Source organism: Cebus imitator, unplaced genomic scaffold, assembly GCF_001604975.1.
Source record: "Cebus imitator isolate Cc_AM_T3 unplaced genomic scaffold, Cebus_imitator-1.0 Scaffold160, whole genome shotgun sequence".
In the NCBI taxonomy this organism is placed as follows: Eukaryota; Metazoa; Chordata; class Mammalia; order Primates; family Cebidae; genus Cebus; species Cebus imitator.
In genome coordinates this window covers 1,607,918-1,622,915 of record NW_016107475.1, presented here as the reverse complement: position 1 = coordinate 1,622,915, position 14,998 = coordinate 1,607,918, and the positions used below count along the sequence as shown (strand labels likewise).

Genomic DNA, 14,998 nt, shown 5'->3' with positions numbered 1-14,998 from the left:
GGGGGATAATTTTAATGTCATGTTTTATTTGGGCAATAATGGTTGGGGATGAGACAGGAACATCACTGGCTTTCAAGAAACTGGAAGAAAACATTTCAGTTTGAGGTGATGGCGTATGCTCCTGTAAAATGTATTTTGCTGTTCTGTCTATATATTTTAAATTTTACAAATGGATTAAATTTCCTCTTGCATGTTCAGGATGGTTTTTAAGATCCATTCAAGGCATTATAGGAACATGGAATCTACTGCTTCTCACTGCTGCCTGATAGACCAAAGTGCATCCACCATATTTTGCCTACCCATGCTCCCAATGACACTGTCCCAGACTGTACCCAGTTCCCCTCATGACTAATAACATAGTACTGCTACCCACCAGCATGGTTGCACCAGCTGCTTTCCCACCGGCACCCCACGAGAGTGCCTCAGACCCACCATCTCAGGCCCTGGTATTACCCAGCTTTCTAATTTTTGCCAGTGTAATACAGGTGTAAAGAGATTATTATTATTACTAGTATTTTGAGACAGAGTTTCACTCTTGTCGCCCAGGCTGGAGTGCAATGGTGATCTTGGCTCACTACAACCTCTGCCTCTAGGGTTCAAGGAATTCTCTAGCCTCAGCCTTCTGAGTAGCTGGGATTACAAGTGCCTGCCACCATGCCCAGCTAATTTTTTTTTTTTTTAAGACAGACTCTCACCCTGTCGCCCAGGCTGGAGTGCAATGGTGCGATCTTGGCTCACTGCAACCTCTGCCTCCTGGGTTCAAACAATTCTCCTCCCTCAGCCTCCTGAGTAGCTGGGATTACAGGCACCTGCCATCACACCCAGCGAATTTTCTGTATTTTTCATAGAGACAGGTTTAACCCTGTTGGCGAGGCTGGTCTTGAACTCCTGACCTCAGGTGATTCACCCGCCTCAACCTCCCAAAGTGCTGGGATTACAGGCATGAGCCACCACATCTGACCAATGGGACTTTCTTTATTCTCAAAATTAGTGACACCTTCCCCAAGGCAGACAAGTGAAGTCCTGAAGACCACAGTCAAGGCCGGGCAACAGACGACAGGTGTCTAAAATGGAGAATTTCTGTTTAGAGGTCAGGAAGGAACTCACTTCTCGAGCCTCACTCAGAGTAGTCACTATTAGACACTGCTTCATAGAATGCATGGAGAATTTCTGTTAGGATTGTAGGAGAAATCCCTTAATTCTTTTTTTTTTTTTTTTTCAAGTAACGCTTATTTTACTTAAACCCTTTAATTCTTGATTCTAAGATAGACAAGTGAAAGGTGAGGCTAAAATGATAGAGGCCAACTCTTTGGATTTAAGCAAAGCTGTCGGTATTAACCACCTGACAAGAAGGCACCCATCACCGGGGCCTTCCTGACCTATGCTGAAGCATATGCCTCTTTGCGCATGGAACTGTGCCTGGGCTAAGATTTCAGCTTGTCAAAACCAAGGAGGGGAGGCATGTCTAATACCCTGTGTCAGAAAGAGCACAAACTACACCAGCAACATCAGGGCTCTTGAATTCTGCTGTCAGCACTCCTACCACACTTAGCAACAATGTTTGTCTCTAGAGAAACAGGAGTCAGAAATGCTGAAGTCCCCCAGGTGTGCCTCAGGCCAGAGCCCAGCCGGATTCCATCTGTGAAGGCCTTAGCTGTCTTCACTGTGAGGAGGAGTCAAGCTTCCCATCTGGTTCCATCCACTTACATCACCTGAGAGATGTCTGGTTTTGTGCTGTTTACCACCAGAACCTTCTCTTCAAGCTCAAGTGGGCTTCATAACTATCAAGTCATGAGGTTGGGACTTGTTAGAATTCTGGATCACTGCCCAGCAGATAGCTGGTCCTCCAAATACATTGGCTGAATGAATCAACTGCCTTACAGGCAGAGATATTCTTATTGCATTCCTTACTTTATTTCCTGTGGCATTGAAACGTTTCCCGGTTTGGGGCGGGTGGTGGGGAGGGGCTGTTTGTTTTTTGAGACAGAGTTTCACTCTTGTTGTCCAGGCTGGGGTGCAATGGCACAATCTCAGCCCACTGCAACCTCCGCCTCCCAGGTTCAAGCGTTTCTCCTGCCTCAGCCTCCTGAGTAGCTGGGATTACAGGCACCCGCCACCACGCCCAGCTAATTTTTTGTATTTTTAGTAGAGACAAGATTTCACTATGTTGGCCAGGTTGGGCTCGACCTCAAGTAATCTACTTGCCTTGGCCTCCTAAAGTGCTGGGATTACAGGCGTGAGCCACTGCACCTGGCCAGTGTCTTGGGTTATACTGTCTCACTAAGACAGTCAGCAAAACCCTAAATTAAATCACAGGGACTACTAGACAGAAAGATAAAGTGATTTACTCTGCACAGCTACATAAGTGGCAGCACAGAAATGAAGAGCACAAACTGTGGAGTCAACCTGGCCTTCATTAGAAGCCCCCAGCTCTGTCAGCTATTTGACCTCGGTTAATACATTTAACTCTGGAAGCATCAATTTCCCCATATGTAAACTGGGTTTCTCTAAGGATTAAATGAAATAATATATCAGCCAGTTATGGTGGCTCATACCTGTAATTCCAGCACTTTGCGAGGCCGAGGCAGGCGCAGGCGGATTACGAGGTCAGGAGTTCAAGACCAGTCCATCCAATATGGTAAAACCCCATCTCTACTGAAAATACAAAAATTAGCCCGGCGTGGTGGTGCGTGCCTGTAATCTCAGCTAGTCTGGAGGCTGAGGCACGAGAATCGCTTGAAACCGGGAGGCGGAGGTTGCAGTGAGCTGAGATTGTGCCATTGTACTCCAACATGGGCCACAAGAGCAAGACTCACTCTCTCACTCTCTCTCTCTCTCTGTGTTAGGGACACAGTTCACCATCAGGATTACAAAGACTTTAGAAGAACAAATGAATTCTTAAAATAAGATCAATAGACAGCATTCCCCGTGAAGAAACCTTCTGTCAAGGGCTGCAGGTGACCAGTGCCCATAAGCCCTGATGCTGAAGCATTCGTAAACCGGCCTCTCCCCACCGACCTGAAAGCTAAGATTTAGTTTCCTAAACTAAGATTTAAAGAAGCAGTCAGTTTTATTTGAATACAACAGGAAACCACATATTTCAGCTCAGATCTACTGCTACTACCCAGGAAAATGCTAGCCTTTCAGTTTCTCTGCCACACAGCACATTTTAGGAAGTTACCTATAGCGCTTTGGTTCTCCCGCTGTGGTTCCAGGACCAGCATTTCCAGCATCACGTGAGAACTTGTTGGACATGCAAATTTTTGGCTGGGCACGGTGGCTCACGCCTGTAATCCTAGCACTTTGGGAGGCCGAGGCGGGCAGATTGCCTGAGCTCAGGATTTCGCGACCAGCCTGGGCAACACAGTGAAGCCCCATCTCTGCTAACAAAACACAAAAAACTAGGCGGGCATGGCGGCGGCCGCCTGTAATCCCAGCTACTCCGGAGGCTGAGGCAAGAGAATTACGTGAAACCAGTAGGCAGAGGTTGCAGTGAGCCGAGACTGCACCACAGCACTCCAGCCTGGGAGACAGAGCGAGACTCGGTCTCAAAAATAAAAAAAAGAAATGCAAATTATTGGGCCCCACCCCAGGGCTACTGCATCAGAATCTCCGCGGGTGGTGCATGGCAATCTGTTTTAACTTGTTCCCTGGTGATTCTGATGCAGATTAACTCTGAGACACACTGCAGTGGCGGATGTAGATGTAATCCCACCCAAACCCCTTTTCCGGGCACCCACGCCCTGGCTGTTGAGGACTGGCTGCTAACCACCACAGCGGCGCTTCTGGAGTCTCGTCCCTGGCCGAAGGGAACCATCAGCCCGGGACACTACCCCTTTCCCAAGGAAGACCTTAGGCAATGACCCACCAGCCCTTTGCCTCAACCAGAACTAATTCTGCCATACAACTCACGTTTCAGGGCTTCTTCGTGGAAAAGAATGCAGTTAGACTGCTTCGGAGACCACAGTCTTAGATCTCGCCTTTGCCCAGCCCCTTCCTTCCCTGCGTCCCTCCTCCCGAGAGCACGCCCTCAATTAATCACCTACCTAATAATCTCAATCTCAGCCTCTGCTCCTAGGGAACGCGGTCTACAGCAGTTACTTTCACATTCTTTAAAAAAAAAAAAAGTTCACAATTGCTTCAATTATCTAGAATTTGCATAATTCTATTATTTTATTTTATTTAGTTAGAGACAGTTTTGCCCTGCCTCCCAGGCTGGAGTGCAGTGGTGTGATCTCAGCTCACTGCAACCTTCATCTACCAGGTTCAAACAATTCTTCTGACTCAGCCTCCTGAATAGCTGGCATTACAGGTGTGTGCCACCATGCCCAGATAATTTGTTTTTTAGTTTTGTTTTTTGAGACAAGGTCTCAGTCTGTTGCTCAGACTGGAGTGCCATCTCGGCTCACTTCAACTCCACCTCCCAGGTTCCAGTGATTCTTCTGCCTCAGCCTCCCAGGTAGCTAGAATTACAGGTGTGCACCACCAGGCCCAGCTAATTTTTGTATTTTTAGTAGAGATGGGGTTTCACCACGTTGGCCACGCTGGTCGTAAACTCCTCACCTCAAGTGATCCACCTGCTTCAGCCTTCCAAAGTGCTGGGATTACAGGCATAAGCCACCGTGCCAGCCAATTTTTTTTTTTTTTTTTTTTTTTTTTTTTTTTTTTTTTTTTTTTTTTTTTTTTTTTTTTTTTGTATTTTTAGTAGTCAGGGTTTCACTATGTTGGCCAGGCTGGTCTCGGACTCCTGATTTCAGGTGATCCATCCACCTCGGCCCCCTAAAGTCCTGGGATTACAGGTGTGAACCACTGTGCCGGCCTAATTCTATTATTTTCACTCATTAGCTCCCAAGGTGCTGACATTCAAGCTTAATTCTAAAACCCGTGCTCCTAAGATCAGACAAACTGGGGCTTAGAGGATGGGAGTGATAAGATGCCACCGCTTACTTGCAATTGTTTTAGGATCTGAGTCTTGTGTATCATGGCTCAGGTACGATGAAAATCAGGCACCAACTTGGGTTCAACTCCTGGCACCACTAGTCTCCAGTTGTGTGAACTTGGGCAAGAAACCAACTTCTCCTTATCACAAAACCGAGTTCATAACAGTGACCACAGCACTGAGAGTTTCTATGAGAAGTAAATGAGATAACGTAGACACCATTTGTGCCCCTAGCTTTCTCACCTGTTAACAAGGCATAATTATGCTACTTACCTTACAGGGCTTTTGAAAGGATAACACATTACCCAGGTTCCATTCTTAGCAGTGTCTGGCACAAAAAATATACTCAATGAATGTTGGTGCCATTCCAGTCAGAAGCAATGCCTGTTCTTTCCTTTCTCCACCACTGGCCAGAAATTCCAGATTTTTTTTTTTTTCCAGCTCTGTTGTCCAGTCTGGAGTACAGTGGCGAGATCGTGGCTCACTGCAACCTCCACCTCCCGGGTGCAAGCAATTCTCCTGCCTCAGCCTCTCAACTAGCTGGGACCACAGGCACACACCACCACACCTGGCTAATTTTTGTATTTTTAGTAGAGATGGGGTTTCACCATGTTGGGCAGGATGGTCTTGAACTCCTGACCTCTGGTGATCTACCCACCTCAGCCTCCCAAAGTGCTATGATTACAGGCGTGAGCAACCATGCCAGGCCTAATTTTTACTATAAAATATTAAGTTTAATTATTTATAATTAGCCAAAGAGAAGAAACATCCTTTTATACAAATAATAACACATAAGGTGTGGCACAGTGGCTCACACCCGTAATCCCAATACTTTGGGGGCCTAAGGTGGAAGAATTGCTTGAGGCCAGTGGTTTGAAATCAGCCTGGGTAACATGGTGAGGTCACATCTCTACAATAAGAATAAAGTTAGCCAGGCATGGTAGCGTGGGCCTGTAGTTCCAGGTACTTAGGCAGCTAAGACAGGAAAATCACTTGAGCCCAGGGAGTTGAGGCTGCAGTGAGCCATGATGACACCACTGCACTCTAGCCAGGGTTGGGGCGTGGCGGAGGGGAACTAAAACCCATCTGACCCAAAGAGAAAAAAAAAGGGGGGTTAAATGAAAATGAAAAATCTGCTGGCTTTGCAGGATTGGCCTGGCACCTGATCAGGAAAGGTTAAAAGAGGTCAAACGAGCCTCCCACTGCGTGGCCAGGAAGTGGTTTGTGGAGAAATGGTTTGGAGGATTTATCTATCTGGCAACTTATCATTCATTCAGCTGTGGCCTGACTGAAATCCTGTGAGCTGTACCCCTGACACCCAGAGCCTCAAATCCCCCGGAACATTCACGATCCCCCCTGGGAGGTGGGTGAGGAGGTCACGCAGAAAGACAAATAGACCAAGACATGTTCTGAGACCAGCACTCCAAGAAAATAACATGTTACGAGACCATGTTTTCTATTTTTATAACATTTTATATAACTCATAAAACAGTGTTTGTATAAAAATTCACACAAAGTTGCTAGAGAGCATACAATTTCCAAAAATGTCCTGGGTTTTTGTTACATTCAGTTTTCTAAGGATGCCCTCCAATCAATGGTAAAATGCAGACATGATGCGAGATTTCATATCTTTGGTAAAACTATTCTCATTATTTTGTATCCTCACAGTATTAACTCTGATATCCACTTTGTGCAGGGTCTGCTATAACTGGGATGTCAGAAAAACATTAAGGCTGGATCTACGGGAGGCAAGTGTTTCCAAACAGCAGTCATAGCCCCTTGGCCCCCACCCCACTTCATATATCTACACAGTCTATCTACAGCCAGGCAGGGTGCAAGCTCACGACCTCCACTTGGGAGTCTCGAGATCCCCTCTTGACTGGGCAAGAAGCAAACATTTGGGGGGAACATTGGAAACGGAGGCCGTCTCTAAAAGAACCCAGTGGCCACGCTGTGGTGTGGTCAGGCCAGCACCTGTTAACCAATTAAATAGCCAATCCGTTCACCACTAAGTAGATCCCATTGGTTGGTTGGTTGATGGTTGCTGCTAGGTGGTCCCCTCCCCACAAACATAAAAGGGAAGGAAGGTTTGGGGCCAACACTGAAAGGGGAGGGGCACACTAGCGGTAATGACACCAGACATGACTATTCCCTGTCAAACATTTGTTGTCGTGTAGACACAGCCAAGGTGAACTGAAGCAGGATTCGAACACTCAGTACATTCATGACTATCTTCATACATTCTTTAAAAACTTACACAGAGAAACTGATGCAGACTACCACCTACTGTGACTTACTAGTTCATTCAACATCAAATGTGTCTGTGCTAATTTTTTAGTAAGAGCGAAACTAGGCCCCAAAAAAAAAAAAAAAAAAATTCAAAAAACAAGTAAAAACCAAAGATTTAGATGGGGGATGGGGAAGGAAAGGGCTTCCCAACAGGTTTCATGGAGCACATTAAATTTTGAAAAAATAAGTATTTTGTACTTCTATTGCTTCATGTAAAAAATTTAAAATAAAAAAATGCCCACTGGAGCCACCTGTATGGTTGGAGAAGCGAGGACACCATACAGACGGGAAAAGGCCCTGTAGGCGTTTCCTGACAGTCCAGGGGGAGGGAATAGTTCCCAGGTGTGTCCACTTCTCTCACAGAAAGGGACTGTAAGGTTCTGGAGGAAGAAGCCCTACACGTGAAAGGCATTCAGAGAATCATTGAAATATGGTTTCCCAAAACTGAACATGCTCTAGGTTAGAAAGAGACATACTGAATTCCTGGAACCTGTTGATTTCTCTAACATGGGCAGATGGGAGTTTCGAAAAAATTATTAATAAATGATTGTGCTTCTAAAGTTGCAGGGTCAACATTCCACCCTCTAGAAAGCAGGGCAATTCATGGCTTGGAGTCCTCTTGTTTACATCCTAGAAACCAGAACAAATTCCATGGGACCTCCGTGCTCCAGCCCCCAACAACCAGTGGGGCAGGGGCGGGGGGGAGGGTGTAGGAGGGAGCCACAGCTGTCTTTGGGTAGGGTACGTGTGTGTGCATGCTGTGTGCATGTGCTGGAGAGACTAAGGCATAGAGAAGGGCCCAAGCGAGGGGGGAAAGTGAGTCTCCTGGCCGCTCCAGTCCCTTCTTTCCAGGCACAAAGAAGGTGAACTTGTTATTCCTGTAGGCCCCCTTCATCTCACTTCAGCTTTTAGTAAGCAGTGCGTGTGTAGCTTTCAGTAAGCAGTAGCTGTGTGTGACAGTCATTCAATCCCTGTGCCTTTCTCAATCTGCAGTTCCAACAGAAATAATCTATAAATGACACTTGAGAGCAAATTTACTAGTTAGATCAGCAACTTAACATTGCTTAAAATCCTGTATTTTAAAAAATGCCCCTGGGTACAGGCAAAATTTTGTCGTACAGCCACTGGCACTGAAGTCCTTATCAGCTGAATGAAGAAAATTCAGATTGTTTCTATTATCTCTGCATTTTAAAGTAGCAAAGTATTAAGCCATCCCACAGGGGTTCTGGGACCACCCTGTGTGATTCATTTTCCAGGACTCTAGTATGATGTCTTGTTTGCATTTGACTGTTTCCTTTCCCTCTCAGGCATTTGGCCCCCAAGTTAGGTAGGTAAAAGTATCATTTTAAAGGATTTTACCTGTTGGGGAATTTCCCAATTGGTGCTCCTGGAGAGCATGCAGCTGGCCTGTAGGAGTCTGACATTCCCAGTCAGTGGGGAATGAAGACGTGTGCCCCCCAAGGCAGGGGGCGGCCAGGTGCAGGACAGCAGGACCTTCTAGAGGGTCCCAGGGGAAAGTTCAGAGTGGACCCTGGGAAGGGACACGGGTGCCCCATCTGAGATGGCCTGTGTCCTTCCAATGCCTGGTATCCCCAAGAGCCGCCCAGACCGGGGCCTGCCCTGGGGAATGGAACGAGGCTGTGGTGCTGCCTAGAGGAGCTAACACTGAGGTCTGGGGAAGTCACCACACAGCTCCCAGAACCTGGATCATGTACAAACACATACATGGAAAGTAAACAGTTCATGGTGAGCCCAAAGAGGCCCACCCTTAAATCTAACAAGAAGCCAAAAGCCCCCGCATTGTTTTCCAAGGAAACATGTCTGCTCCCTCCAACAAGCAACCATGTATGGAGAGGAAATGGGGGCAGTGGAAGGACATGGCTCAGATGGAGACACTGCAAACGTGTTTCCACACTGTCTACATTCATATCATCATCATCCAGTGTTCTCATCTACAGAGTGAGCGCAACATTCTACCAGCGCACCTGAAGGACAGGCCAAGCTGAACGGAAGGCTTCCCAGGCACCAGAGCAGAAGGGAAACTTGCACATGGTCATAAAGGACTTCATGCTATTCCATCCCCTCTACTGCCATCCAAGGGGCATCTCGACTCTTCCAAAATCAGATGTCAAAGACAAGGTCAGTAAAATCAGTATCCATGCCACCTGAAGCTATGATTAGCCACTGTGCACGAACATGGCACTTTAAAAAAGATTTTTTTTTTCTAAGTAAAATGGCCCCCAAAGAGCCCAGTGAAATTTTTTAAAGGGTTTCTTTTTAATTAAAAAAATGGATAAAAATGGAAGATGTAAAATATGGGAAGAGGAGCAAGAGAGTAGCTGAGTTTGTATGTTAAGCTGTGCGGGGCTGGGGAGGGCACAGCCAGGGAGAGGGGACCCCCATCCTCTGGGCCCTGCCCTCACAGCTTGCTCTCCCCACACTCAGGCTGCCCCGCCAGGGTATAGCAGGACATAAGTACGAGAGACCAAACTCAAGGCTTCTTTCTTGTAGGTGGGTGGGTGTTTACGTGTGCAAATGTAGTAAGCCACTCCCCAGGGACATAAGGTGCCTGTCTGTGGATGACACAGGCGTGCTCCCAAGGATCGCTCAGTCGCAAGGGTGCCCATCGCTCAGCCTCCGGTGACCCTGAGTCTCTGGGCAGGCCACAGGCCTTCACTTCTCGACTTTCTTGGCTTTCTTGAGGATGTCGCATTTTTTCCTGTTGGGGCGGCGGCACCTCTCGTCGATGCTAGGGATACATTCGTAGTGCCACACCTCCTCCATCTTCTCCACGGGGTAGACGGCTTCCACGTAGTGGCGGATGAGTCGCAGCCGCGTGGGGTCCAGCTGCTTCTTGTTGCAAGCCCCGGAATGGTTGTACTGTAGTCGGAGGTTCTCAGCAGTGAAGAGTTCGGGAAATAGGCGGACGAGGAGCCGGGCAGCAAAGTTGCCCACGGAGAGGCTCTGCTGCACGATCTCACGCACCTCCTTGTCGGATAACAGGTAGAGAGAAGGCACCGGGAAGTCGGGCGAGGGGACCACCAGCTCATCCAGGGGGATCTTGCAAAAGTCCTTGCTGCTCCTCTCGGGGGGCAGCGGGGGCCCCTCAAACTCCTCCCGGAACCTCTCGGGGTTGATTGCATAGCTGGTCAGGTCTCTGCACTCAGGGCCTGGCACGTGGACCTTGCGCTGCTGCTGGTAGGAGCGCCTCTGCTCCGTGTCCCGGCGCCGACAGCGCTCGTCCAGTTTGCCCACGAACTCCAGGGTCCAGACGCGGTCGTTTTTGGCGCGCGGGTAAAGCATCTGCACGTAGTGGCGGATGAGCTTGATGCGGGACGGGTCTAGCTGCTTCTTGCCCAGGGAACCGCTGCAGTTGTACTGCTTGCGCAGGTTCTCGTGCGTGAAGAGCTCGGGGAACAGGTGCACCAGCAGGCGCGAGGCAAAGTTGCCGATGGACAGGCTGCTCTCGTAGATGCTGCGCAGCTGCTCCTTGCTGAGCAGGCAGTCGGCGCCGGGCACCTCGAAGTCGGGCTGGGGTATCTCCAACTTGTCGAAGTCGATGGGCACCAGCCAGATCTTCTTGGAGCGGCGGCCCGGACGCTCGCCCTCGAAGCTGTCTTCCACCTTGACCACTGAGATGTCGTCAGGCAGGCTGGAGGAGTCGTAGCAGTCATCGCGCGGAGGCTCGCCTTCGCTGCCCGCATCCAGCCCCAGGCCCTCGAGCTCGTCGTTGATGCGCTGGGCGCACTGCTGCAGCCAGGCCTCCTCCTCCTGCATGTCGGGGAAGTAGATTTCCGTGTAGTTGCGGATGATCTGCAGCCGCTGCGGGTCCAGCTCCTGCTTGCCGCCGTCCCCGTAGCAGCTGTACTGCTCGCCCAGCTTGCGGTGGTCGAAGAGCTCGGGGAAGAGCCGGTGGAGGAGGAAGACGGCAAACTCGCCTGGCGAGGAGGCTTCGTCCAGGAACTCGGTGAGGTCCTGCGTGTCCACCACGTGGTCTGAAGCAATGGTGCTGCTCCGGTCCAAAGACAGGGCCTCTTCCTGGTCTTTGCTGTCCAGGAAGTGGCTGGGGTCCACCTGCTCTGCCTCAAAGAAACTGGCGACCTGGCCACTGGGCTGGCTGTCCTCCATTTCCCGCTGGGCCCAGAAGCGGCTGAAGAAGTCGTTCAGCTGGGGCAAGCACTCGGCCTGCCACACCGCCGTGTCCTTCACGGAGGGGTAGTAGACCTCCACATAGTTGCGGATGAGCTGCAGGTGCAGTGACTCCAGCTTGCGCTTGGCCGCAAAGCCACAGGCACTGCAGCCTCGGGAGAAGTCCACGTCACTGAAGAGCTCGGGGAACAGCTGCACCAGCAGGCGGCAGGCCAGGTCCCCACCTGACAGGCTCTGGTCCACGATCTGCTTGAGCTCCGTGGCCGTGAGCTGGTACTCAGGGGGCGGCTGGAATTTGGCCACCATCTCAGTGGGGCTCACCTGCTTCTTGATGCGGCTCACCTCCAGGGAGAGCAGGTCCACCTTGCTGTGCAGCTGGGACATGTTAGATGTGAGGGTGTTGAGCATGTAGAACATCTTCTGGATCAGGAAGTAGATGTTGGGGTCGCTGTCGGTGGCTGCCCCGGTGTTGCCACAGTCCCGCTTCTGTGGCTCATTCAGGAGCCGCAGCGGCGAGGGGCTGTTGCTGGCGTTTGCCTTCTCGAAGAGCTCGTACGTGTTTAGCAGCTCCCCCGACGGAGGGTTCTTCTTCTCCATGATCTTGTGTGAGATGCCATACAGAGGCTTCTTGTAGGAAGGGGTGGTGGCATCATTGCAGGGCTCCTCCTCGCCTGGCCATACAGAGCCCAAGCTCCTGCCCCTGCCGGCCGGCTCTCCGTTGCCTTGGCACGGCGAGCTGTTCTCGCGGTTCCGCATGCCTGCTAGGAGTGCCTGCAAAACAAAAATAATTTCCTGGAGTGTTAGGCGGGTGCTGTGGTTTATGACACTAAACAAGGGTCTGCGTGGCACACAGAGAGGCCACGGTCAACCTTGGGAGCAGGTGAGAAACTGCTTCCTCGCCCTGAATCACTCTGCCATCCAAGAACACACCGCTGATACAAACCTGCATCCCCACCACCCTAAACCTGCTGCTCTCCCCACTCCCTGAGAAAAGACTCAGGCTGGGCCAGGCAGGCTTTGTGCTCCTGCGGGACACCAGCATTAGACTTCCTGCCCATCAGGGGGCTGACACCGATGCTGGCAATACTAGGCAAGAACTCTGCAAGTAACAGGAGGGAGAGCACAGAAAGGCGAGAGGCTCATCCAGCTGCTGGCCATGGGCAGGGTCATCTCATGGATCCATGTCTTGGTCTGCTAGCAGGAAGGGATGGAGATTCCCTATGGTAGCTCCTGAAGGCCGCAGTGTGTCCTTTTAGCCTGCAGACTCTGGGAGAGCAGGCGTCCCTTCTCGGGAAGGCTCCTCTGAGATGCATGGGAGGGGCACATGAGAAGGGGGCACATGGGAGGGGCACTGGGCTGTGGAAAGTGGCTGTCTGATGCCCACTCCACCACTGCCTGAAATCACATCTTAGACCAGAAAAGGCTGGCCCAGAGCTTTCTGGGCTATGCAACTGTGAGAGAGTAGAAACAACCCCTTGTTTCTGAAAAATCAACAAGCATATAAACTGTATTGTATTCAAATAGAATATTATTCCACAATAAGAAATTATTGATACAGTACAGAAAGTACTCATGATAAATCTCAATCACAAAAAAGAGGCCACGGTGTATGATTCCATTTGTGTATATACAATTCTAGGAAACGCAAGCTTGCCTAGAGTGACAGAATGCAGATAGTCACTGCCTACGAATGGTAGGGAGAAGATGACGGGACACGGAGAATGTCAGTGGGTGATCGGTGTTTATTATCATGACTGTGGCTATGGATTCACGGGTAGATACAAACGTCAAAACGTATCAAATTGTATACTTTAAATATGTATCATTCATTGTATTTCAGCCATAACTTAATAAGCCTGTTTTTGACAAATGTTGAATTTGACCCAGACACTTATGGAAATGTATACTTGAGTTTTAGGAAAGCGGATGAGCTAGTCAGTGAGCACTGGAGGGTGTCGGGAGCAAGGAGCTTTCACTCCCACTGACAGGCATGTGCCTCGGGCAACTGGGAATGGACAAGAACAAAGGGCATCCTGGGGTGCGTCTCTCCACACTTGGGAAAAGTGCAGGTGGCTGGGACCCGCCTAGCCCAGTGCTTCTTAAGCTCTGGTGTACACACTGAATCACCTGGGGTCTTGCTGGAATGCAGAGTGTGAACCCTGGGCCTGTGTCTCTAATAAGCTCCCGGGTGCTGTGGCTGCTGTCCATCCTCTCTTGAGTAGCCAGGGTCTGGCAGTCAGTGTTTGCTCTCAGTTTATCTCATCCGGGCAGATCAGGGTTATTTGACAGTTTTCAGATTACGAATGCCAGCACCAAACAGTACATGAGGTATTTTTCTCTGTAGCCTAAACCAGTGTTGGGAAAAGAGACAACCTCAAGATGTGAGGCTTAATACAGCAAGTCAGCAATATGAGGCTGAGAATAGGTAGGTCCAGAGGGAACAGAAACCCAGAGCCCAAATAAACAGAAAACTTTCATCCTTCTGAACCTTCCATGTGTTCTTTTTCATTTAAATTAATGAACAGCTGGGCATGGTGGCTCACGTCTGTAATCCCAGCACCTCAGGCTGGTTTTGAACTCTTAGGCTCAGGAGATGATCCATCCGCCTTGGTCTCCTGAACTCAGAAGTTCCACCAGCCTGGGCAACATGCAAAACACTACCTCTACTAAAAAAAACACAAAAAAATTAGCTGGGCATGGTGGTGCACACCTGTAGTTCCAGCTACTTGGGGAGCTGAAGTAGGAGGATCACTTGAGCCTGGGAGACAGGTTGCAGTGAGCCAAGATCTTGCCACTGCACTCCAGCTTGGGTGAGAGTGAGACCCCGTTATTATAAATAATAATAATTAATGAATCACTTCCTAGACTCTTTTGGATAACAGAATAATCTGACTTATATTAGAGAAAGGTTAATTCTTCTCTTATGCTGCCACTGAGGACAACCATGCAAAAGAAATACTAACTACTTTACTCCCTTAGTGACCTTCTAAAGGGACACATAAGTGCAAGAGTTATCATAAACCTGGCCAATACTTTCTTCAGGGTTTGTTTATATATAAGTGATCAAATGGTCAGTGGCAACTGGCCTTTGTGGCCCCCCTCCCCTCTACACCACTACACCACTCTCCAGGAGCAGAGGACCAAGGACACACCGGAGTGGAGGAGCCTGCCAGGGGTGGCCTGCCACCTGCCCCACTCCCTCCAGGGTCTCCTTGCCGAGCTGTCCCCACCCCCATCAAACTGCATGATGGTTGTGGGATGGGACCATGTTATCCCTGAGCCTAGCCCCAGTGCCTAGCAAAGTGCCCAGGGTACAGAAAAGGTCAATGAATTTCTGTCAATTACACATGTGAATAGTCAAAGCTGGGCAAAGTGTTCCACCATTCTCAAATATGCCTAAGAAAAGTGGGGCCAGGCGCGGTGGCTCAAACCTGTAATCCCAGTACTTTGGGAGGCTGGAGGTGCGGGGTGCGGAATCTCTTGAGCTTAAGAGTTCAACACGGGGCCGGGCGTGGTGGCTCAAGCCTGTAATCCCAGCACTTTGGGAGGCCGAGGCGGGTGGATCACGAGGTCAAGAGATCAAGACCATCCTGGTCAACATGGTGAAACCCCGTCTCTATA

The 14,998-nt window shown here is 49.6% G+C and overlaps 1 protein-coding gene across 1 annotated transcript in view; it reads right to left on the bottom strand.

The window, feature by feature from the left end:
• Positions 1–6,391: 6,391 nt before the first annotated feature.
• BEND3 (BEN domain containing 3) overlaps positions 6,392–14,998 on the bottom strand; it is a 25,310-nt gene continuing 16,703 nt past the window's right edge. Inside the window, exon 3 of the mRNA XM_037743944.1 lies at positions 6,392–12,148. Coding sequence (XP_037599872.1) covers positions 9,902–12,148 — 2,247 coding nt within the window. The 3' untranslated portion in view covers positions 6,392–9,901. The remainder of the gene's footprint in view (positions 12,149–14,998) is intronic.